The following is a 23,091-nucleotide window of genomic DNA, read 5'->3' as shown; positions in this document are numbered from 1 at the left end:
CTATAAGTAGGAAAATGAGGTCATATTTTTAATCTCTATAGATATAATAAAATTTTATTTTAAATTTTCCTTTTTTTATTATTTTTAATCCTTATAATTTTTTTTGACAAGTGTATAACACCTTGCTTTTGTTTTTCGGAAAGTTAATTTAATTCAAAATTCTTCTATTTTATTGGATGATAATATGCTAGATATACGTATTCTGCTCTCAAGCCATTAAGGAGACAAGAATGTAACAGCAAATAGCGTTATTTTTATGTACATACCTTTCAAGAACAAGATACTATTTTCCAATGGACAAATGAATCTCTTGAATTCAGCAAGAGTGTCACGAGAAATATAAATAATCCCTGCATGAATGAGAACAAAAGAGAGCAGAGTAAAACAAACAAGCTATCTGCCCCCTCCCCCTTTTCTCTTTCGCCTGTTCCCTTAGCCTCCAAAGCAATGAACTATGAAGAAAAAAAATATAATACACACATTTAAAGAACCCACCCAGAACCCACACAAATAATTTGTAGTTATGAATTTCAATATACATCATTTACATGAAAATTAGAAGGTCAGAAGAATCATTGAACTGGGAAGGAATCTTGAGAGCAAAGAACATTAAATTCCTTGAATCAATGGTTAGTAGCATTTAGCTTGTTGCAAGGAAATCACCTGCATTTGTCAAATTAATTTCCTTTACATCACCAAATTTACAGCAATTCCAAGAGGGAGACAAGCATAAAATAAAATAGTAGTCTTCAACCTGCATCACAAGCATTTTGTAGTTTTAAGAAAAATAGGAACCAAACAGACAAGATATGACAATCATTATATATATATGAGGAGATATCAATTTACTTCAAGAATAACTTTAAAAGAGTTAGTCTTCATCCTAATCATTGATTTTCTTGAAATCTAATGATTAAATTAGCAACTCGTTACCACTATCAGATTTTAAGAAAATGAATGGTGAGAATTTTCTCTCTCTATACACACACACACACACATCTTCGTATGTCACACACAAAGCAACTATAGCTAAACTGAATATCATTGAAATCAAAAGGTAACTGATTCAGATTCATACCTTCTTCAGAGAAGTCAAATACATCACCGAGCATGTCATCATTATCACCATCTTCATCAGATTTCTCCCTGCCACAGGGACTGCTACAATCCACATCAGTAATAACTTCTGTTGATTCACGACAGTCAACTGATGCTTTACAATAACCTTCTTGAAAACATTGCTCAAAGTCTGGTGAGTCACTTATTGACTCCTCGCGAGTGACATTCATATTCAAATCACAGCCACTTAAGCTTGAATTGAAACTGTCACCGGCTTTTTCATGTTTTGATGATTTTAACTTTGCACTTGCACCATCTGCAAAATTTGAGGCACCTGCGGAAACATCATTTTTGTCAACAGTTTTGACTTTTGAGGCTTAAAAGAGGTGATACCAATACAACTACCTCTCTGTTCTTGCAATTAATCTCATTATTAGGCAAGTTAATTGAAGAAAAAATTGCAAACAAGTCTAAGATAATAGTAGTCAAGAACAAGTGAGCTGCATAGTTCACTAAAAAATATAACAGAAGATTTCAGATTGAATTGCTTATCTTACCAACAAATGTCTTTTCAGCTAAGCCAGGTACCATCAACTTTGAATGGAAAATTGCAGCATCTTCTGACAACTTCTCTTCAGTTCCATGTGAATCAGATGAAGAGCTAGAGCATCTTCCCATAACAATACCTCTGACAAAAGTTGTAGAATTTGTTAGCGTGTGCATGGACAGTTATACAGATGTTTTCAAATTTCAGTCACAAGTTAGTACAAAGATGAAGCAACTGTCCAAACATAAATTCAAACGAATGACAAATTAAACAATGCTCCCCTAAACACTCAATATCTTTGGTCAGTAAACACAGAATCAAGTTAAAGTTTAAAGTCTCACTATAAAACTATCCATAGCTAGACTCCATATATAAACCATGTAAAAGCAAGAGGGAAAGGATAGGATAATAGAAGCTTGACACAAACAGGATGTTTCAAACTCATGAGTCATGACTTCCTAGTTATATTATATTTTTCAAACTTAAATAAAGCATTTCCAGATAGCACATAAGATTATAGCTGCATCGCTAATGATAGATAAAAATAAACAAAGTGATAGATATCCATTAGTTTGTTCATTAGTTAGGAAAATTGGTTACAGAAATAAGGCATGTTGCCCAAAAAAATAAGAGGGGAGGGAAGAGAGATCATCTTGTCATTTGTTTTGGGCATTGGGAGGTGCAGACCCTCGAAGTTCCACAAGTCAGGTAATTTTCTTTATGTAATTCTGATCAAGTTTCTATCAACTAGTATCAGAGCTCTGATCTTGGAGCTGCGTGCAAATTGTTCGTAAAATGATGCCAAGATTTGATGGGAAAGAAGCTTAATGAGGGCTGCTCAAATTAGACAGTAGTTTGGAACCATTGGAGTATGTGAGGAGGAGAAAATATTGTGCGTTGCTGAATTTGCATTGAGAGGATAAGCTCTGCAATGGAGGTGTGTTCTTGGAAAAGAGCAACTAGAAGGTTACCAGGTTGACCTTCGAGAAGGTTGTGCTCAAGTGGAATCATATCTTTGGGCTTGTCTTCAAGATTTAGAGGAGGAAGAAAACAGAAGTGGGGATGAAGTTCTTGGGATCAATAGGCAAGAAAAGAACCATGGTAGCAGAGAAAAATCAAAATTGCTGGATGGACCAAAAAAAGAATCAAGAAAAACAACAAAAGAAGAATTGGAGAAAGAAAAAAAGGCTGGAGACGAGAGGAAATAGCTGGTGAACACCCTACCATTGCAACAAAAGAAAGGAAGTGGAAACAGGAGAGTAGCATCTCAGCAAGAAATTGCAAGGATAAAAGAAACGCAGAGCAGTAAAGAGCAAGATCAGGCACTAACTGTAACTTAAAAATTAATCTTTGACAACTCTAAGAGGAGACTCAAACATATTCATCAGTGTAGAAAATCTGAGACTGATATCCCAATTGAATGTATCTAGAATGGAAATTTTTTTAATGGATAGTTACTACAAGACATCCAATGAACCAACAATAAGGAGATAAATGTGATCATTACCTGTCACCCCAAGTAGATTGAATTCTATGGAAATGGTCAAAGATGGGCAACAGATCCTTCTGTTTTATTTCAATCTCGTTAACGGGAATATTCTCTATTTCAATTTCTCCACTTGTATTAAGTTCACATAAATTCAGCTCTCCGGCTTCCGAATGACTCATCACAAAGAAAGACACCTGAAATTGACCGAAAAATAGTTTGATCTTGATTGAAAGAATAAAATAATGTTGAAGAATGTTCAGCACAGAAATCAAATGATTACCTCAGATTCCTGCCAAATTGGTATCCGCCCAGAGCTTATATGTACCTCTACATTTGAGAAGTGGCATTGCTCATTATTAAGTTTTATAGAATTATTGTTCCCGACACTATTATTATCTTCATAATCTGAACTATCCAAGATCATTTCCACAGCTTCCAGTCTAACAACAGTATTCCCCAATATGCCCACTTCTTTTTCTGGCCAATCATATCTCCTACAGACATCCCACCATTGAACAGGTTCAACCTTCACACGCAAATCTTCTTCTTGTATCTGTGCTGAAGGAACTGGGGCTGTTCTTGAAGCAGTTTCACTTGGCTCTGCCACCAATGGTGGCAGTAGTTTATATTGAATTAAATGACCAGAAGGGGTATAAACTAATAAGTGCTCCATGGCATGAATTTTTGAGTATGCATTGTGTGAATTATAAGGAATGGAACTATGAAAGACAGCAGAAACAGCACCAGATGGGATTGAGACTTTCCCTGCCGCAGAAGACGCAGCATTACTAACCGTATTGAGCCATCCAGCATTACTATTTTTTATTCGGCTAACCACAGAAAGAACAACAGGAGGTGGGGGTGTCAGGCAATACTGCTGCTGGTTTACTGTGAAATGTGGAGTGAACCACCATGGCAGAGGAAAAATTGGCAACAGAGCAGGCCCATCAGTGTCTTGATCGTGCATCTTAAGAACTGTCTCACCACCAAATGGGGCAAGAACAAAAATATGACAAGTTCCCTTAGAGGAAATGATGGCAACCCACTGACTGTAATGGCTAAAACAAATATCTTGTATTACCTGTATAATAATATACACAATTAAGTAAAACCCTTCTCAAGTATATAAACAGAAGTATTTAATTTTCATATCCTGTTATTTACACTATCATCCAAGCATATACTGTCAAATCAGTAAAGAACTTTGAACCTAGGAAGTTTAACTCTTTCAATGATGTCAACATATCATTAGATGGTATTACAAAAAGATTTACACTAACAGTTGATCAAAATCAAATCTGGGTTCTAAACATAAAAGGCATTAAAGAAACACTGAGAACAGGAGCATACAGCAGATGTCATGCCACGGTGGAGCTTGTAAAGGTGCACATGTGAATAGCTCCAATCACTGCTTTGTGAACCCGATCCATTCCTTGAGCAGGATGGCATAATTCGAAATATATTAATATTGTTGCCATGAATTGAGGCTGTAACTAAGAGTGTCCCACTTGGGTCAAAACATAATGCAGATATTGGACTAGTATGAGCCCTAAATTGTGCTACAACAGCTCTAGAAACAAAATCCTTGACAACAACCTGCAATAAATGAGTAGTACTAGTCAACAAGCATATAGAATGATTACTTTCCTGTTTCAACTGACATAAAACAATGATTAAAAGAAGGGCGAGGAAAGAGAAGAGACTACAGCAAAATACTCGGTGCTATTAACTACCTTAGAAAATTCTTCTTCTATGGCTAAGCTGAACCAATAGATGGTCTCATTCAAATTGTAATACAGATGCCAATATTACTTTAAGAAAGAAAATATCTAGTCAGGGTCAAGCACATTGCAAAATAAAATCAGATTATAACATGTCAAGTTATTTCCAGAATACTCACCATCCCAGCTGGATCTGTTTCTGTAGAATTTGATGCAAATCGACTAACTTTCCAGCTTGAGTTTGAAGATACAGGAGAACAGGATCCATCAGGTATTAGATCTTGATAGTATTTAGACAATGTTTTGTATCCCATATCACTAAGATTGATCAGCCCTGCAGCCAAATTCTTGCTAGATTCCATGGCATATCGGGCTACCGGGTTTCCACTGCTGGGTGATGTTGATGGGCTGACAGCAGGAGGAGTAAGACTCTGAGGACTCAAGCGACCTGTGTTTGACAACAATGAGCTGTTTGAAGCATAAGCTAACCACCGGGGCCCTACAGCCATTGGACCATAGCCAATATTAACCCCAATCATTCCTTGTCCTCCCAACTGAGGCACAGGGTAAGTGAGAACACTGAACTTATTCTCAAGAGTAAGAGCATCAAAACAATATATCTGCAAGCAAAGTATATAAATGAAGAAAACAAATTAGACAGATTTTACCCATGGAAATAGAAAACTAAGTTTCAACCTTGCAATATGTCAAAGGAAATTGGTAAGACCTGCCCATGATCTACCCAAAACAATCCTAAACTCAACTTCCTCAAAAAAGTAATGTACATTTTTCACATATAAGTCTAAAAGAAAATTGGAAAACTACTCGAGTCAAAAACTTACTTGAGTAGCTAGACCCACAGCCACTATTCGAGGACTGCACCTAACCATGTAGACAGTTGAACGAAATCTCAGAGCATGAACATAAGTATGGGACCTTAGTGAGTAAAACCGAACTGCTGTAGCTGAGCTGACAATGTTTTCCGCTTGAGTTTCATTATGGCCATCTCTGACATTTAGCATTTTACCAGGGATCTTTGATTTATCACATGCAACAACCAAGAGTAAAGGATGTGATGCTCTAAATCCTTCACAGCCTTCTGATATTTCAGGGACAGGCTGCATCTGTAAAAATGAAACTGGATCATCACGTTTTGAGACAAGCTCCCTTACATTAGAGGCATCTTCCACATCAAGAACTTGAAATCCATTGGAATAGCCGAGTAAGAGGACATTCTTGAAAGAAGATGGACCGAGTTCTAGCCGATCAAAACAAGCCCAAAGCACCTGCTTGACAATAAAGAGGTGAATAACCCTGACTCCTTTGTTCATAAGTGATAAGTTTACAGCTGAAAAGCAATTATGAAGTTTGCCAAAGCATAGTGTTGATCAAAATACAATTCTATCGCTACAAATTGGGATCCGTAAATTATTTGGTAGCACCAGACCACAATGAATGCTTCTAAAAACTAACACGTATATAATGCCTTTTTCTATATTCCAGTTCTACCATATCCACACTTACAAGGCCTATTAGTATTTGTTTAACTACATCATCAAACAAACCAGTCTCAAATTAATTCTGGTCTGCAATCATGAAAAATAAAATAAACAAACCAATATCTCTTTAATTTTTTGGAGTTACACAAATCGCTATTGTTAGTCAGAACATTCCATGCCTCTTTTACTTCGCCCATACAAAACCATTAGAATCGCGTACTAAAAAAATTTGAAACATAGCCATGTGGATTAAGTTCTTAACTTCACTCAATAATCCAGAATAAATGCAATTAAAATGTTAGAGGCAAAACACAAAAAAACGCAATAAACGGTTCATTCCGTGAGATTTGGGACAGTATCTCAGCAACAATAATAGTTATTTACATAAAGACAACCGAGCATTGGCAAGTTTTTGCGGCACTAAATTTTCCTCAACGATCAAAACTCACGCACGTTTGACTTGTCATTTTTTTATCAGCATTCACACAAATCGCAATTTCAGAAGGCAACAACTGAAGAATAGCACTGACGCAAAATGCTACCTGGTCTTTGCGGTCATTCCCGTCGCCGGAGATGGAGGCGGCGACGGAGGCTCCGGCGGAGAGGACGCCGGAGGAGGCGGTCTTAATGCAAGACGATATGAACTTGAAGGAAGAAGGAACAAATCCATTGCTGCTCTTGCTGCTGCAACCGTTGTCCTTGCTCTGATTCTTCATAATAATAAACAACGAAGCGATTTTCCACCGGCCACCGGTGAGTCACCGGGAATTCCGTCGACGAGAGTCGCGGAACGCAGTCGATCGAATATAGCATAAGAAATAAGAGGCGTCGGGATTCGCCGTACGCGGCGGCGGAGAGCTCCGGCGTTACGCTTTTAGTTAGTGGTTGAGGATATTTGACCTTAACGGAGACGGTTCCTCTTTCTCTTTCTATTTCTCTCTCTCTCTCTCTCTCTCTCTCTCTCTCTCTGTCTTCCGTTTGGAGTTTAGACACAGCGCGAGCGACTCTGCTTGTGCTTGGTGCTAATCGCAATGCTTATTTTCCCTTTTGCCACTTCGCTCCCATCATATTTTCCAAAATGCCCGTTACGTCCCCTTCCAATGTTTTCAAACTTCAACTTCGCTCCAAATTACCATCCAACCCTTCCATCTTTCATTTTTCAACTTATCATCACTGCTATTAAAATATTATATTTAAATTTATTTATATTGCAATCGCGAATACAAAGGGGTTTGGTATGATGGGATCTGATACGAACTGATTACGAAGGACGGTTTGGTTGGTAATTTGAATGCTTGGAAGCGAATCATTGGTGGATCAGTGTGAGGGATTGAGGGGCAAGTTCGACATTTGGCTTGGTCAGCACGTGTGTCTCATGTGGTATTTTCGTGTTATGAACAAGTTTGGGGGAGAATTCCTATACGCAAGTATGTAGGAATGCCTTGAGGAATTAAAAAAGAGTGTTATATGATAATATTCTTACGAAAAATTTATATTTTTTTTTGTCATATCAGTTGTTGAATCACATGATTTTATCTTTTTATTTTTTTCTAATTTAGAAAACTACCATATATAAATTTATTAACGACTATAATTTTGGTAAAAGAATACAGTCCACGCGGCATGTTGATTACCAAACGACAAGGCGTGGGAATATCTTAAACTAGATGCCGAACCTAATTAAAATAATTTTTATTGCCCTTCCAACATCAACTTGTTTACCAAGAAAGTGACAATAATAATTGAGTCGTAATTTTAGGGAGAGTTAGAGTAGATGCAAATTCACCCTGTGAATCATTTTTCAATCAGTTTAGCTTTTAAAAAAGTTCACGCATTATTGGCGAAGGTTATGTATAGAATTGGCAATAGTGTAGTCTAAGCCGACGCAAATGCCCCAATTCCTCGCTTATGTTTTCATCATGATTCATGAGTATTTTTATACGATTTCATGAGTAAATGGATATTTATAAATATTGTGTGATCTTGAGGATATAATTCTCATAGATCCTTATAGATGTTTTTTTTTTTTTGTAATCTATAAGCTTGTTTGATTAATAAAATAAAATAGTTGTTTTTATTTTTTTAGGTTTATATAATTATTATAATTTTTCCTAACTTCTCATTCAATTAAAAAGTGCTTTTTATTTAAAAAATAAAAATCAAAGAGGTCCTACGTTTAGAAATATTTTGCAAAGAAAATCACTAGGCATATAATTTAATTATTGTTACTTTAAATTACTAATAAATAAAATGTTTCTTAATCTTTAAGGAACATAAAAAACAGGATATATTGAAAAGTAATAAAAGTAAAAACCTGTTGCACCGGAAACAATTTCATCTAAGTGTAAAAATGCAGTCAAGTGATGTTACTCATAAATTCAAACAAATGGACCTCTATAGCCTTTTCAAAAACATATAATAATTTGTATTCACTGAAAAAAAAAGGGCTCTGCCTCCTACTTTATATAGAAAGTTAGTAACTCATAAAAAAATCTAACAGATGCTATAATAAATCAACCCTTGATGTTATGTACAATATTAAGAAGTTTACAATATTCACATGTTTTATTCAACCTATAGTAATGTACATAAGCACAATAAATAGTGTACATAATAAGTAACATTGCCAACACAATCTATACAAGTTGCTCCATGGAAATCCAGGTAGCCTTTAATATTTTTTGCATTTAAAACCTGATGGGAGCTAATCGTGCAAAGTTTATGAATGCAATAATCATTTGATTCATTTCCATGGACTTGATGACCCTTAATTACCGAAGTTTGTGCCTCAAGTTTTATACAATCTTTCTAGTCCCAAAAACTAATGATGCCCCTAGCTCTCATTTAGACAATGTTAACTGCTCAAATCGCTTGAGATCTCTTAGATGTTTTGTTGAGTTGTATTCTTGCGCGTCTGGTAGCTCTTCTGAGTATGTTCTTTGTAGAGACCTACTACTTTGGCTTGATTTTTTAGCTTTCAGAACATGGTCTTCACCTCTTAGCAGTGTTACAACCTGCATCAGTCAAAGAAAAATATGACCAATCAATCTTCTATGAAATTACACTCTTCTTTCTATCTTTCTTTCTTTTCACTATCTCTTTCTCCCTTAATTACTGTTAGCATCTCTAAGTACAAGGGTGAACGCCAAGTATAAACAGTTAACAATATATACAGGTATGGCTGCATATTTTTCAATCAGCTTCATTTCATAAATGTTGTCACTTAGCCTAACCAAAATGGTGGTGTCACATTAGTGTTGGAAAATCCGAGGAATAAAAGAAAGGGCAGATTTTCACTAATGAACCACGAGCATGTCACATAAGCGAATTTAACACTACACTTTAATTCAAAATCTTAAACTTCAGTTTATGAGTCTTTCTTACTTATATATTACTTAACTTGATCATTTTTATTCAATGTGAGATTTCACCTTTAGACTTATACTTTAACAATTAGCTATCATTAAAGACACACAGTACAATAACTGAAAAGATCTTAATTAGTTTCCTTGCATTAATATGATGGTAATTTCAGTTTGAATGAACTAATAATGTGCATCAATCTAGGTCGTGGTGTACTTGCCTGACTCATGCGGGGGCGGAAGATAGGAGAGTGCTCAATACACATTGATGCAGTCAAAACTACACAGCTCAACTGTCCTCGTTCATAATCATCGCCAAGAGAAGGATCAACGAGGTCCTTGATATGATTTTTATCAAGCAATGGTTTTGCCTATGATACACAAGAAAGCACAAAGCGATGAGGCCTCTCGTGTGTAGTGACAATTAGTTAGATAATATAATCTAATATACCACATTTTAGGAAAAATGATTTACCCATATCACAACACTCTGCTGCATATGATCCACCGCTGGACGCCCAGTTATGATCTCCAAAAGTAGGACCCCAAATGAAAAAACATCAGTTTTCTCATCTACTATTCCATGCATGAAATATTCAGGAGCAAAGTAGCTGCCAATCAAGTAATTAGGTGAATATATTAAATCACGAGAACCTACTGAACTCTAGCGTTAGTAATTTTTTATTTGCATACCCAAATGTGCCTTCAAATTTTGATACATTATGGTGAGTCCATTGTTCTGGTAACCACTTGGCAAGTCCAAAATCACATATCTGGAAAAAATCTCAATCAATTAATAAGGGAGTGATATATCAGAAAGATTGCGTCAAACAACAGGGAATACAACAGAGCTTTAAGAGACATGGTCTGCTACTAATCTAATTTACAAGCAGAACATTAGCACAAAACATGACATGACAGCTCAGTTCATGTATTATCTCTTGGCAAAAGTTGAAAGATTTTCACAGGATAAGAATAATAGTGGAAAATAGTATTCTATTGCTTCATTAATGATGATACAGCATATATATATATATATATATATATATATATGCTGTATATACATGAGGAGCTGGTAACAGCAATAGAAGATAAGTTTAGCTTAGCTCAGAATATTGGAAAACAAGGTAAGTTGATAACAGTATAATAAGCTAAAATTGTTACACCCGAAACTAATAAGTTAATGTTCCTACACACAGCCACAAAAATTCAGAATATATCCATGGAGCCTAAGTTTCATGTATCAAAGTAATACTGCAAATAAGTTATTTTATCATTCACTCTAATGAAGTTTAGTAAAAACCTGTGGCTCAAAATTCTCCGTGAGCAGAATATTCTCTGCCTTAATATCTCTATGAATGATTCGCCTGTGGCAACACTCGTGCAGATAGAGGAGACCATCAGCTATTCCAAGACAAATTTTATACCTTTTACTCCAATCTAATTTGTTTTTATCTGAACCTGGAATACATTCCATGAAAGAATAAACAGTAAATACTAAATACATTAAACATCAAGTTTTCAGATACGAGGAAACTGCAATGCAAACTAAAGTACAAACCATGAAGAAGAGATCCTAAGCTTCCGAGGGTAGATAGTTGAAAGACAAGAAGCATTTCTCCTTCTACACAACATCCAACTAGCTTTGCAGTATTAGGATGGTCAACATGAGCAATTACACCTAGCTCACATAGAAAGCCTGCGGTTTTTTCATCTGTGGTCCCTTTAGTCAATTTCTTCACAGCTATTAATTGCCCATTTTGGAGACAGCCTTTGTAAACCTCAGCAAAACCACCTCTTCCAATTATATTTTCTACATGTAAAAGGAGCAATGTAAATCTACCTAGTCAGACTGACCACATTTAAGAGTAAAAAAAAAGAGTATTAAAATCAAAGCTTAAATATGTTTAAGATCTCTGATAAATGACTGAATTTTGTTGAATCCCTAATAAATTATACTGTTGTTTTGAATTTTTGATATATTAAAAGTTTTATTTTGAGTTTTTATCATCAATTAAGTGATAACGTGTTACCTTATCAATCTCAATATTATCAACAACTATGATGGTATCACGTTATTATTTAACCGACGACAATGACTCAAAACAAAAGTTTTAATATACTAAGAACTCAAAATAACAAAAATTGGAATCAATAATAAAATTCGGTCATTTATAGGGACTTTAAACATACTTAAGGCTAAAATCAAATTATGACATAATTAGGGTGAGATTTTAGACCAGCACTAAAATTGTTGGTTGCATGTCTGAGTTTTGAGAGGCTGAAAGTGACCCAAGAAGACCTGAAGTTGTATAGCTTACTTAGAGCTTGGTTTTCTCTGCTGCTTTTGCTTTTCCATTTTGGTAGCTTTGGCACACTAAGAGGAGGGATGGAACCTAGGCGCTTAAAAGACTTTTTCTTCCAAAGTTTGAAGAATTTGGTCCAGTGATAGTGTGTCTTCGTGGTTGAACTAGTGGTTTCAGATTCATGTGATTGTTCGTGATGAGAGTCAACGAAGTCTTTCATGAAGGCTTCCAAGACTTCTCTTGGTGATGATGAGTCTTCTTTCTCTTTCTCCAATTCCAAATGCCTCAAGTCTTGAAGCAAAATTAAAAAATGAAAATCATGAGCAGAGAATATAACCAAGTCTTTTAAGTCTTCGAAATTGGATTGAAAAATGAGGAATTGAGAGAAAAAAAAAAACCATGGGCAGAAGAATAACAAGAAAATAGAGAGGCTTGTCTCTTGGTAGCTCTTTTGGACCTCGAATTGGCATTGGTATTGGTATTGGTATTGGGATTGGGATTGGGATTGGCATGCTGCATATGAGATTCAAAATTTAAAGCTTCTGCAATTGTAAGCTTCTTCTTCGATTTATTAGCTTGGTTTTTCTTCTTGTCCCTGCAATGCATGGCACATAATCTCAGATATTAGAAAATGATAAAACTAAAATGGACGTGATTTTAATTACGGGAAGAAGGAAGGCATATGCATACATGCATACCATAAATGATAATCTAGTTTATGATTGGCCATGAAAGAGAAGAAAAGACAAAATATAATTAACGGTTTTGGGTTGATGATGGTAGAAAAACAAAGAGGGAATTGTTATTACGTATGGTTATATATAAGGCGTGTTTTGTTGGTGGTATGTATGCGTTAGAAAGGGCAATGATGTGAAAGAATGTGATGAATAATGGAAGTCAGAAAGGGATTGATTGCATTGCAGAATGCAGATTGATGAGGGTGCGTTGCGTTGTGACAGGAAAAAAGTGGTAAAATGAAAGGTTTGCAGCGACATGTGCTCTCAACCAACGTTTTTTGACAGAGAAAGCAAAGTGAAAAACGACTTTGAAGGACGGTTGGGGTGGAATCGACCGTTGGTTTTATTTGGGATTGGGCCAGTCATTTGGATTACTATTTACTGCTATCTTAACTTATGTGCACTTCCTCTCAAACTAACTTTCAATTTCGGCTTGATTAACAAATTAATGATGATAATAATAATCTCATCATTAAAATGAGTTTAATTATCATCCATATTAAATATTTTTTATTTTTTATATTATCAATCCATTAAAAATCATTCCAGGATACCGTTACAATATATATATATATATATATATATATATATATATATATATATATATATATATATATGTGTGTGGATAATTTTAGAGGAGGATTTTGTTAGATTATATAAAAAATTATATTTTCATTTTTATTACTTTCTTATTTATTGATGAAAAATCAAAAATTAATTTAAATGTTCATATATAAAACTTATTTAATATTGATTAAAAAGAAATAATAAATTTTTAATTGAACATGATTAGTTTCCAATAAAATTATAAATTATTTTTGGTAATATTGTTCATTTTTTTAACTTAATTAAATTTTTAATGAAAAAACTATTATAATATTTTGTGGTGAATATAATCTTCACAAAGTTATTGATTCCTTCTAATGTTATAAGAATATGCCAAATATGAATATTAATTAAGCACATTTAAGTTTGACCGACATCAATTTTAAAATTGTAATTGTATATATGTATTTTTTATAAGCTAATTATATATATATATATATATTAATTTCATTACATTAGTTACCTAAAGACTTTGCTTTTTTTAACTAAGGATATAGGATTAGGATTTCAAAAGATTATTTTTGTGTAAAAAAATCTTATAAATTTTAAAAGATGTTATAAAAATGTAATCACTTTTAATATTTTTTTTAAAAAAAATTATGATTAAAATTTTGTAGTTTGAATTTTAATGAAATTATAAAATATGAATTTATAAGATTCGAAAGAACATTATAAATTTTTAAGATTTGAAAAGACTTCTTAAATTTTTAAAATAATATTCAAAATTGTTGATAAAGATCTATGAATTTTTCTTACCTAACACTTTAAATAAAATTCATCATATACAAAGAACCTTAAACATGTTACATAACAAATAATTTTTTCTCATCATATTTACAAGCACAATAAGTTCATTCTCATTCAATCATCAATCATGTTAATTTTATAAAAAATATATATTACAATATCTAGATAGCATGGATACTTGTAATCATTCTCAGAATAACAATTCCACCAAACAAAAAATATGTCCAATAATTGTTTTAAACTCCATGTATATATTTATCCACTTATACACCGCCAACTTCTCACCTTTATTAATATGTATAAGTACGAAATCAAAATGTCTCAATTGTAAATTCAAATAATTAGGAAGATCTCTCATATCACATGTTCTCGGGTATGTTACCCATTGACGGAAAGAGTAACAAAAATTATGAGTGCCTACAACTTTCAACAAAGAAACAAGGGATTATGTATAATAGACAAAAAAAATGTCAATTGACAGGAAGAGAAAAGAAAAAACAAAGTCTCATGAAATCTGAGGGGTCTGGATGAGATTGTTTGATGTGTATTTTCTACTAAAAAGTCTCAGTCTCATATTGGAAGAGAAATACTCATATTTTATGCACTCACGGTCCCCCTACAAAAATTTACCATTGTTTCCAACAGACAACTTTATACCAATACCATAGTGAGAAATTAATTCAGTTTGCCAATATTATATCCTCTCCAACTTGAATTTTAACATGTGATATTCTATTTGAATTTTATTTTTCTCATTTTTTTTAAAAATCAATTTGTTTGCCTTTAATAAAACATATTGTTTTTTGTTTTAGATATAAGCGATTGTTATTAAAATGTAATAGGCATGACTCGTGAGGGGTCCTAAAAATTAATTGTCTAAAAAATTGTGTATTTTGGATAAAAACGGAGAAAGAAGAAGTTCAAATATCTTTGCAACGATAGCCAAAAATAAAAGTTTAATTGAGAGTCCTAAACAAAAAATACGCAAGACAGAACACTTATCCCATGAAACGTGTCTAACAAACTTATCTAAAGCTTCCCATGTTTTAGCCAACTCAGTAGGTAGAAAAAAGAAAGTGAGGATAAGGATGTCGTTTGAGAATGCGGAAGAAAAATAGCAATGTGCCATCTTGGGAGTAATCATAGGCCATCTCAGTGGGACTCGGCACCATTTGCTAATTGCTAACTTTGCTCCATCACTACATGGAACTCATGTTTCATATAATCATTTTTCATCCTCTCTTCTTAATTTTCCTTTTCCACTCTCTCTTGACCTCATCATTAGCCCACAACTCCTCTATCTTTGGGGGGTGAGGATGTTATTATAATATTCCCACCCTTCCAATCTTCTTAACTTGCTTTTCAAAATCTACAACCACAAAACACATACATTCATCAAACAAGAGTTTATACATATGTTTCTACATACATGTGATGATGGTTTTATTTTTGTATGTTCCTATTCTTCTTTCACTTTCTATCTCATTCCTTATCCATGTGTTTAAGAAGCACATTCATCTTTTCTTATTGGATTGTGTCACCACTTTCAACTCTACCAACACAATGACTAATCACAACTACAAGCTTCATCCCAATTCACCCCCCACCATTATGCATATGCATGTTCCGGATTCTCCTCCACCGCCAAATCAGATTGGCTTTATTGAAGATGTTGGTGAAGGGATTGAAGGGTTGGTGACTTGCACTAAAAGTCTTGCTAGTTTCCAAAGCATTGATGTTAGCGGTGAAATCGATGATAATGACAATAATGATGATGAGGAGGATGAAGATAATTGTTGGAGGAAAACAAGGGTGGCAGAGGGTAGAGGAAACTTTCCTCCACCACTTTCGTCGTTGAATGGGAACGGACAACCTAGTTTCATTCTTGTACCAGTAAGGAAAAATGGAAGGTTGCAACTCACCAAAGTAAGAATAAAGAGACCTAAAATTCTCTATGCTACCCGACAAGATGGACGATTGAGATTGCTCCTTGTTCCAGATCAATGTGTAGAAGATAATGCACAAGAAGAAGAGCATGAACAAGAACTAGTAGATGACACAGAGGAAGAAGACATGAGGCTAGTAGAATCAATGGGGGAAGAGGAAGAGGATGATGAAGTCGTTGAAGAGATTATTAGTTATGACTCTGAGGAGAAAGATGTTAGGATTGGAGAGTTGAAGTTTCCTAACGAAAGGTCTAGGAAGTGTCATGAAGTTTTGAATCATATTCAAAGCCATCATCATCATGGTCATGGGAGTCATCACCACCACCTACATATGTATGGATTTAGCATTGCGTGACATCAAGTTGGAGGTTCATGTGGTGCCCTACTTTTGTTTCATGGAGTACGTGAATTTGTGATTGTATATTTAATTGTGTCTCCTTCATATTTATACTAAACTTGTCACGGAACACACACAAGGATCGATGTTGCATCCAAAGTGTAAATATACGAACATACCGTGGCGTTGTTTCCTTGTTGGAAAAGATAAGTCCTTTATGGTATGAAAATACTAGTGTAATGTAACAATCTCTCTACGAATTTAAAGTAGAGACTAATTTGAAAAATTACACAATCAAATGGAAATTAGTCATTTAATTTCGTGTCTAGCTCTTGTCAATCCATAATTCCATGCAATATTTCTAGAATTTTCTTTGAAAAGTCAACAACAAATTGAGGAGTTTAGTCCTTTGTAATCGTGCTTTGAAAATTTAAATGGTGAGAACAACAGAGAACATGAAAATTGTCGAGGTATCCTTTTGTGATCGTGCTCTAAATCTAAGTAGGTATTTGTATGTTTATTAGTTTTTAGTTTTGAAATTTTTGAAAATTAAAATTAATTTAGTTTGTAATTTTTATTAAATCTAAATGACAAATCATTTCTTATTTCTTAATTTAAGTTTGTTTGAAAATGGAGCCATTGAGGTTAGCGTGGGATACGGGACAACAATGACATGGTGAACTTGTAGTGATTATATATAGTTAAAAATAATGATACTATTGGTGAAAATAGAATAACTTCAACAATATAATAATGATGATAATGATAATAATTTAGGTAATTATTATTGTGATAATGATTATTACTATGGTGATAATAAAATATAACGTAATGAAAAAATAAGAAATAATAATAATGATCAAAGATTTCCTTAAGTGAAATATGTTTCTCTAGAAATTAAATACTCTATCAACAAAGTAAAAATTAAAAATCATGTCACGATGAGAACTTGCAAGAATTGAAGAGAAAACAATATGGTACCCTAGGGTGCTTTCCCCTCAATCAAGTGAGTTTGAAAATAAATCCTTGTTTCTTGAAAAGAGTATTAATGGAATTTTTAAAGCGTGATTTAGGGGAGATGTGACTTGTGAGAGGGAAATATGAAGGAATTGTTTTTAATATTTGGATGGAGGATGTAAGAGATGAGGTTATTTAAGTAACTTTCAATTAAAGCTATATTTTATTTTTTATTAGTAACCTTTTTTTTTTTCATTTTAATTGTACTGCAACGGAAGTACCCTTGAACCTTGTTACTTCTATTGTATAAAACCTCATTAAATTCAACAAGTGGCAGAATCTATCTAGATAGTCTCCTTGAACTTTGAAAAGAGTATAATATTAAAAAAAAATAGTCAAAATTTTCAACTGGCCGCTTGCTTCAAAGTTCAAATGGTTGATACTCTTCCAAAAAAAACGTTTATGGATTGGAATTCCTGTGTATTAAGACATTCATTCATTCATTCATACGCAAACAAAATTATCTCCTACTGTCATGGACTAAATTTGTTATCCATGACTTGGAATTCGTTGTACACGTTTACACTTTACAGCTCCTGTGTGTTGACCAGAGGAAGCCGTCGTAAAATCATTTTTTTTTATACGATATCTTTTAATTTATTGAGTTAATTTTCTTTTTACAATATATGATTATTATTAGTCTAAAAAAAATCTCACACAAAACAATAGATCATTCCCATAGGTCACATGTGAACGGGTAACCTTACCTTTGGTTAAAATAATTTCAGTTTAATAATATCATTATTATAATATTCTAAAAAATCAGTTGCAAAAAGGGAGGGTTTGGTTTTTGTGTTCATATACTGCTAAACTTTATATTATTATTATTATTATAAATTGTGACAATGAAAGAAAATAAATGCAAAGAGAAGGAAAAATATGATTGATGTGCTTCCAAAGAGAATAATATTGACGTGGCATGGAAAATCGCAGGAGAACCGGGACATGGCGGCGTATACAACCACACCCAACCACAATGTTTAGTTAACGACGTAAGGCATAGCCCAGGCCTTTCGTGCCGGCGAGCACCTCCACCGCGTGATGGGCGGTGATGGCTGCTTCGCTGACTGGCAAGTGTAGTTTTACATGTCCCCCTACGCCCACACCCAGTTGATGTTCCACGAGCTCAGACGATGCTTCTCAAAGAAGATGATCATCGGCATGAGAGAAGAGTCGTGAGTTCGAGAATAAGATTTCGGAAACTTTCAGGTGGAAGAGAAGATGAAAGTAATAAAGGAAATTCACGAATGTTTTGAAAGGTTCTTCTATCGCTTCCCCAAAGGAGAGTCTGCCGTCAACATTTTTTATCACATTTCAAGTAACCTCCTCCTTCTTTCTCATTGCTCCAAAAAATTTACATCTCTGATTTCACATTATCCTTAACTTTTCTTTCTTCATAATAATATGAATAAATTTACTTTAGTACTTCTTTTAAGAGAAATACTTTAGTACTTCAAATTAATAATATTAATTAATTTGATGTTTGACATTATAAAAAATAAATGTACTTTTAGTACTTGAAATTAATACTTTAGTCAATAATAAGATACTCTCAAACAAAATATAATAATGTTGTATTTATTATTTATATTATTTGAAATAAGATGAAATGGAATGGATTATTTTCTCATAGGCATAGACTATTTATTATTTTTAATATGAGACTTTGCTTGAATGATTCAATTCTAATTTCAGGCAAATCAACATAATATTGGTAGTTTAAATGGAATTCTTGAATTATCTATTTTTTTAAAAATAAATTATACATATGTCATGAAAATGTAAAGATTTTTTAGGCAGTCACAAACTATCTTAATTTTATTAACTTTTATGTAAAAGTGATATTTATTAATGTTAGGTAATTAAAACTTTCACAAATAAAATTACTCACACCCCCACAAAGGATCGTAAGAACAAATAATAACAAACACAAGAATTTAATGTGTTTGACACCTTTTGCATGCGTTCACGGAACCAACTCAAAAAGTATTTCACTATCATAAAAATGATTATAAGATTGTAATCCACCCCAAATAGTGTATCACTCTACAAACATGAGTACCCTGGTCAATGGTTACAAGAAATGATAACACTCTCTCAACAAAGTGACTTTGTTTCACAATCTCTCTTCTCATTTTCTCTCTCTCATCTTGTGTTGTATCTCTCTATTAATTCTCTTCTTTATTTATAGTGAAGATTGTCACCAACTATAATAAATAAGTTCTCTTGAAAGTTAAAACAAAAACAACTTCAAATGCATTCATTCAATTAAGGTTCATTTAATAAAATATAATTTTTTATTTTGCATTTAAACCACTTAAATCTTAGTGATAAAAATCTAATTTCCAATATACATGCACCTTAATTTTTGACTTGAAACTCTACCATTAACACACCATATGCTTATTAACCTTTTACACAAGTAATATTTATTCTATTGAATTAGGAGAATGGAATAGAATGAAATTAGTTCTTAAGCCACAAAATTTAAGAACTAATTTGACTTGTGGAGATTTAGGCTATATTCGGAGGTATCTAATGGTAGAAGGAATAAAATAAAATGGATAGATGAAAATGGAGTACTAATACAACTAATGGTAAGTACTAATTAGATAGATATATAACATACCCGTTTCTTATTTTGGCTCTTTCATTGGCTGTTATTTTTTGTTGATATATGTTTGTCACTGTTTGATCGGTTTGTAGGTTTCTTTGAATCTCTGTGGAGGGACATACACATGAACAGGCTTCGTCATGATCCTTCCAATGATTTGAATTTCGTAATTGTTTCTCACGGTTTGACATCGCGTGTTTTCCTGATGAAGTGGTTCAAGTGGACAGTTGAGCAGTTTGAGCACCTAAACAATTTTGGCAACTGCGAGTTCCGCGTAATGCAGCTGGAAAGTGATGGAGAATACAGCTTAGCTGTAAATCACACAGAGGAATAAATGCTAGAATGGGGACTCTCTCCTGAGATGATAGCTGACCAGAAATGGCGTGCCACCGCGTGCAGGGGTGACTGGAATGATCAATGACCCTGGTACCTTGATGCTTTTTTTTTATCATCTTCCTGATGATGATGTGGAAATTGAAGGTGAAACAAATTCTTTAAGTGTATGTGCATAGTGTGCTTGCTTCCCATATGATTTATGGGTTCATTTTTAACACTCCATTCAAGGTTGATTTTGATTTTGATTTTTATTTTTTAATGTTAGGAGAAGAGATTTCAATAGAATGATAATGGGGAAATCAAGTGGAAGGAAACTAGGAATGGATAAGATGATAGAGTTTACACGTTGGAATTTCTAATAGATAATCTTTTGATTGTAGGCCGATTAAGCAATTGTGTACTGTTTGTAGGGCTTTGTATAATTGTATTCAAACTTTTCATGTTTCCTGTGGGTTATTCGTTATGATTGCAAAGCCTGCATTATCACTGTTTACAAAAGATTGTGATGACACGCTCATTCTGTTATGTATCACTTGGTGTCAAAAAATAGTCTGATACAGCGATACTTGTATTACATTAAATACGGTTTAGCTTTACCATTGTGTATGCCGACAGGAACAAATTCTAAATTGCCAGTTAAGATGGAGTTTTCAAACAAGCATCTAGAATATTTTTAAAGATAACGTGATTGATTGATTTGCCTTGTGAGAATTGTTAGAAGATAAAAGAAAAGAAAAAAAAATAAATGAGAACAAAATATAAAGTCTCAAACAAAATAAAAGAACAACAATAATAATATAACATTGTAATATAACATATCATACAATAAGTAAAAAGAAAAATAATTTTGATGGATAAGTTTTAAATAGCATAGGTTGAAGCGCACAAACGTTATTTTTAGAGATAAAACGTCCTCCTTGTCCCGTAAGAGAATCTGATTGTGCTCTTCTCTCAAGATATAACAACTCTTGGTTTCGATAGTGTGTAACAAAAGATCCTTAAGCCTTCTAAACATCAATATTTTATCTCTCAAAAAAAGTAATTTTTTATAAGAACAAGAAAATAAGAAATTTTAAAAAAAATGCAAAATAGGAATTCTAAAAGTAAAATCCTAAAAATAGGAATTCTAGTTTTAGGTAGCAAATTCTAAAACGAATATTTTATTTTATAAAAACAAAATTAATATAAGTAATATATTTTTATAAATTTTAAATTATAAAACAAATATTTACTAACATTTCCCCACATAATTTAAAATTTTAAAATGTTTTAAAAAAACACAATTTGTGTAGAAACATAAAACAAAGAGCATGTGATATTATATTTCAATATAAGGAACTTTTAGGGGTTGAACCTTATACCTAGTCCTAGTGTTTATGAACTTCAACCTTAGAAAAATGAAAAGACTTAATTGTCTTAAACTACACCTTCTTTAATCGGGCTTTAGTACACAATCCTTATAATATTGGTGTTCGTTTAGGTTGTAATTAGTGGATGTGTATTACACGGTCTTGCGCATGTATCTTGTTTCATGAATGTCACTTAGAGATTAACTCATATTTCACAGGGGCAACCTCACCACCACACTCATTAGGAATCCTCATAGAGTGGTTAGTGACCCCTACCCCTACAATAATTGTCATAAGATTTATTAAGATGTATTCTTTTTTAGACCAAAAAATATACAAACTCTTTAAATTAATACTCGGTAAATTAATAAGCTCTCTAAAATAATAAATTTGTCCGATCCCGACTTAGGCCAATGTAAAAAATTGAAAAACTCGATAAAATAATAAGATAATAATTTTTCGTGAGATCCCTTTATAATTTTCGGTATCAAGAAAATTATAAATTAATAATTCATAGAAATTGAAAAAAATATATTACATTATATTGAACACATTTGTTCCTCTTGTTTACATTTACTGTACTTCAAAAGTCATTATTGATTTCCAATGCATATGAACACATTAGTTACTAATTTACGTTGAGTTCCAATGTTCGTTTTAACGTAATTCTAAGAGACATAGACTAATTTGCTTTTTTATTTGGTATGTACAATATAATTACTTAAAAACTCTTTAAATTAATAATTATTAATTTATCGATGAATTAATAACTCTCTAAATTAATAAATTTCTCTGGTCCTGACATTATTAATTTATAGAGTTTTAACTGTATGTAAATACATCAACCTTAATATTGTCACAATTTACAATACACCTCGTCGTGACAATGATAAACAAAATAACTCCACAAAATTTTATTTTGGTATATTTTAGTCAACAAGAACTCCATTCATGGGATCACTAATCACACGGAGACGAGTGTCTATTGTTGTGACTAAATAATGAGTTTTAGGCTCATTCTCCTTGACAACTCAAGTACTTGTTGGCGCATCAACTCTTTTGTAAGTGAATCCGTAATATTGTTTTTTTGACCTGGATTTTAGGATCACTTTAAGATATTTCAGATACACTTCAATTCATGAACACAAGACTAAGATGAACTCATCTTTCTCAAACTGTAAATTCAGACATAGCAAAATGGATATTAAATTTAGTTCATCATATATAATAATTGCATAACATGAGAACAATTAAAAACATTGAAAGAGTGACATTGATGATAGGGTACCACTAAAATTATATATAAGAAGCAGAAACATTCAGCATATCACGTGTGATTACATGTGCATAATCACTATTAAATATTTTTACTTTTTATACTTCAACCAAGAGCAATTAAAATTTTTGGCATAATACTAT

General features: G+C 33.1%; 3 protein-coding genes across 7 annotated transcripts; 1 reads left to right on the top strand and 2 right to left on the bottom strand.

Annotated features, from left to right (window-relative positions):
* Window positions 1-233: 233 nt before the first annotated feature.
* On the bottom strand, window positions 234-7,395 carry LOC112998147 (autophagy-related protein 18h). Of its 2 annotated transcripts, none has more exons than XM_026124122.2 (9): window positions 6,858-7,395; window positions 5,659-6,102; window positions 4,996-5,436; window positions 4,446-4,691; window positions 3,376-4,176; window positions 3,114-3,289; window positions 1,617-1,747; window positions 1,079-1,393; window positions 234-754 (listed from the first exon to the last, which is right to left on the bottom strand). In XM_026124122.2, the coding sequence occupies exons 1-9, from the start codon at window positions 7,029-7,031 to the stop codon at window positions 750-752; spliced, it is 2,733 nt and encodes a 910-aa protein (XP_025979907.1). In that variant the 5' UTR covers window positions 7,032-7,395; the 3' UTR covers window positions 234-749. The 2 variants fall into 2 exon arrangements, with proteins under 2 accessions (XP_025979907.1, XP_025979906.1); XM_026124121.2 differs by having other exon boundaries at window positions 234-663.
* Window positions 7,396-8,828: 1,433 nt separating this feature from the next.
* On the bottom strand, window positions 8,829-20,751 carry LOC100814635 (receptor-like cytosolic serine/threonine-protein kinase RBK2). 4 transcript variants are annotated; one of them, XM_041005744.1, is made up of 9 exons: window positions 20,003-20,751; window positions 12,400-12,578; window positions 11,918-12,274; window positions 11,239-11,490; window positions 10,981-11,138; window positions 10,371-10,450; window positions 10,153-10,288; window positions 9,899-10,048; window positions 8,829-9,329 (listed from the first exon to the last, which is right to left on the bottom strand). In XM_041005744.1, exons 1-9 carry the CDS (start codon window positions 20,176-20,178, stop codon window positions 9,156-9,158), a joined length of 1,662 nt encoding a protein of 553 aa, XP_040861678.1. In that variant the 5' UTR covers window positions 20,179-20,751; the 3' UTR covers window positions 8,829-9,155. The 4 variants fall into 4 exon arrangements, with proteins under 4 accessions (XP_040861678.1, XP_025979903.1, XP_025979904.1 ...); XM_026124118.2 differs by having other exon boundaries at window positions 12,382-12,578; window positions 20,003-20,748; XM_026124119.2 differs by lacking the exon at window positions 20,003-20,751 and adding an exon at window positions 12,682-12,917 and having other exon boundaries at window positions 12,382-12,578.
* On the top strand, window positions 15,045-16,556 carry LOC100780219 (lateral signaling target protein 2 homolog). Its single transcript, XM_003535303.5, has one exon. The coding sequence runs from the start codon at window positions 15,508-15,510 to the stop codon at window positions 16,372-16,374; it is 867 nt and encodes a 288-aa protein (XP_003535351.2). The 5' UTR covers window positions 15,045-15,507; the 3' UTR covers window positions 16,375-16,556.
* Window positions 20,752-23,091: the final 2,340 nt, after the last annotated feature.

This window comes from Glycine max, chromosome 10 (genome assembly GCF_000004515.6).
Source record: "Glycine max cultivar Williams 82 chromosome 10, Glycine_max_v4.0, whole genome shotgun sequence".
NCBI classification, from domain to species: Eukaryota; Viridiplantae; Streptophyta; class Magnoliopsida; order Fabales; family Fabaceae; genus Glycine; species Glycine max.
This window is presented reverse-complemented; position numbering and strand designations above follow the sequence as displayed.

Coding starts and splice junctions, on each gene's coding strand:
- LOC112998147 (XM_026124121.2), bottom strand. CDS start 7,031: ATGAAGAATCAGAGCAAGGACAACGGTTGCAGCAGCAAGAGCAGCAAT. Junction 1,394..1,616: donor AGCTGAAAAGACATTTGTTG/GTAAGATAAGCA, acceptor ATGTTTCCGCAG/GTGCCTCAAATTTTGCAGAT. Junction 664..1,078: donor ATTTGACTTCTCTGAAGAAG/GTATGAATCTGA, acceptor TGACAAATGCAG/GTGATTTCCTTGCAACAAGC.
- LOC100780219 (XM_003535303.5), top strand. CDS start 15,508: ATGATGGTTTTATTTTTGTATGTTCCTATTCTTCTTTCACTTTCTATC.
- LOC100814635 (XM_026124118.2), bottom strand. CDS start 20,178: ATGTCAAACCGTGAGAAACAATTACGAAATTCAAATCATTGGAAGGAT. Junction 12,275..12,381: donor TTGTTATTCTTCTGCCCATG/GTTTTTTTTTTT, acceptor TTTTGCTTCAAG/ACTTGAGGCATTTGGAATTG. Junction 11,491..11,917: donor AACCAACAATTTTAGTGCTG/GTCTAAAATCTC, acceptor TTTTACATGTAG/AAAATATAATTGGAAGAGGT.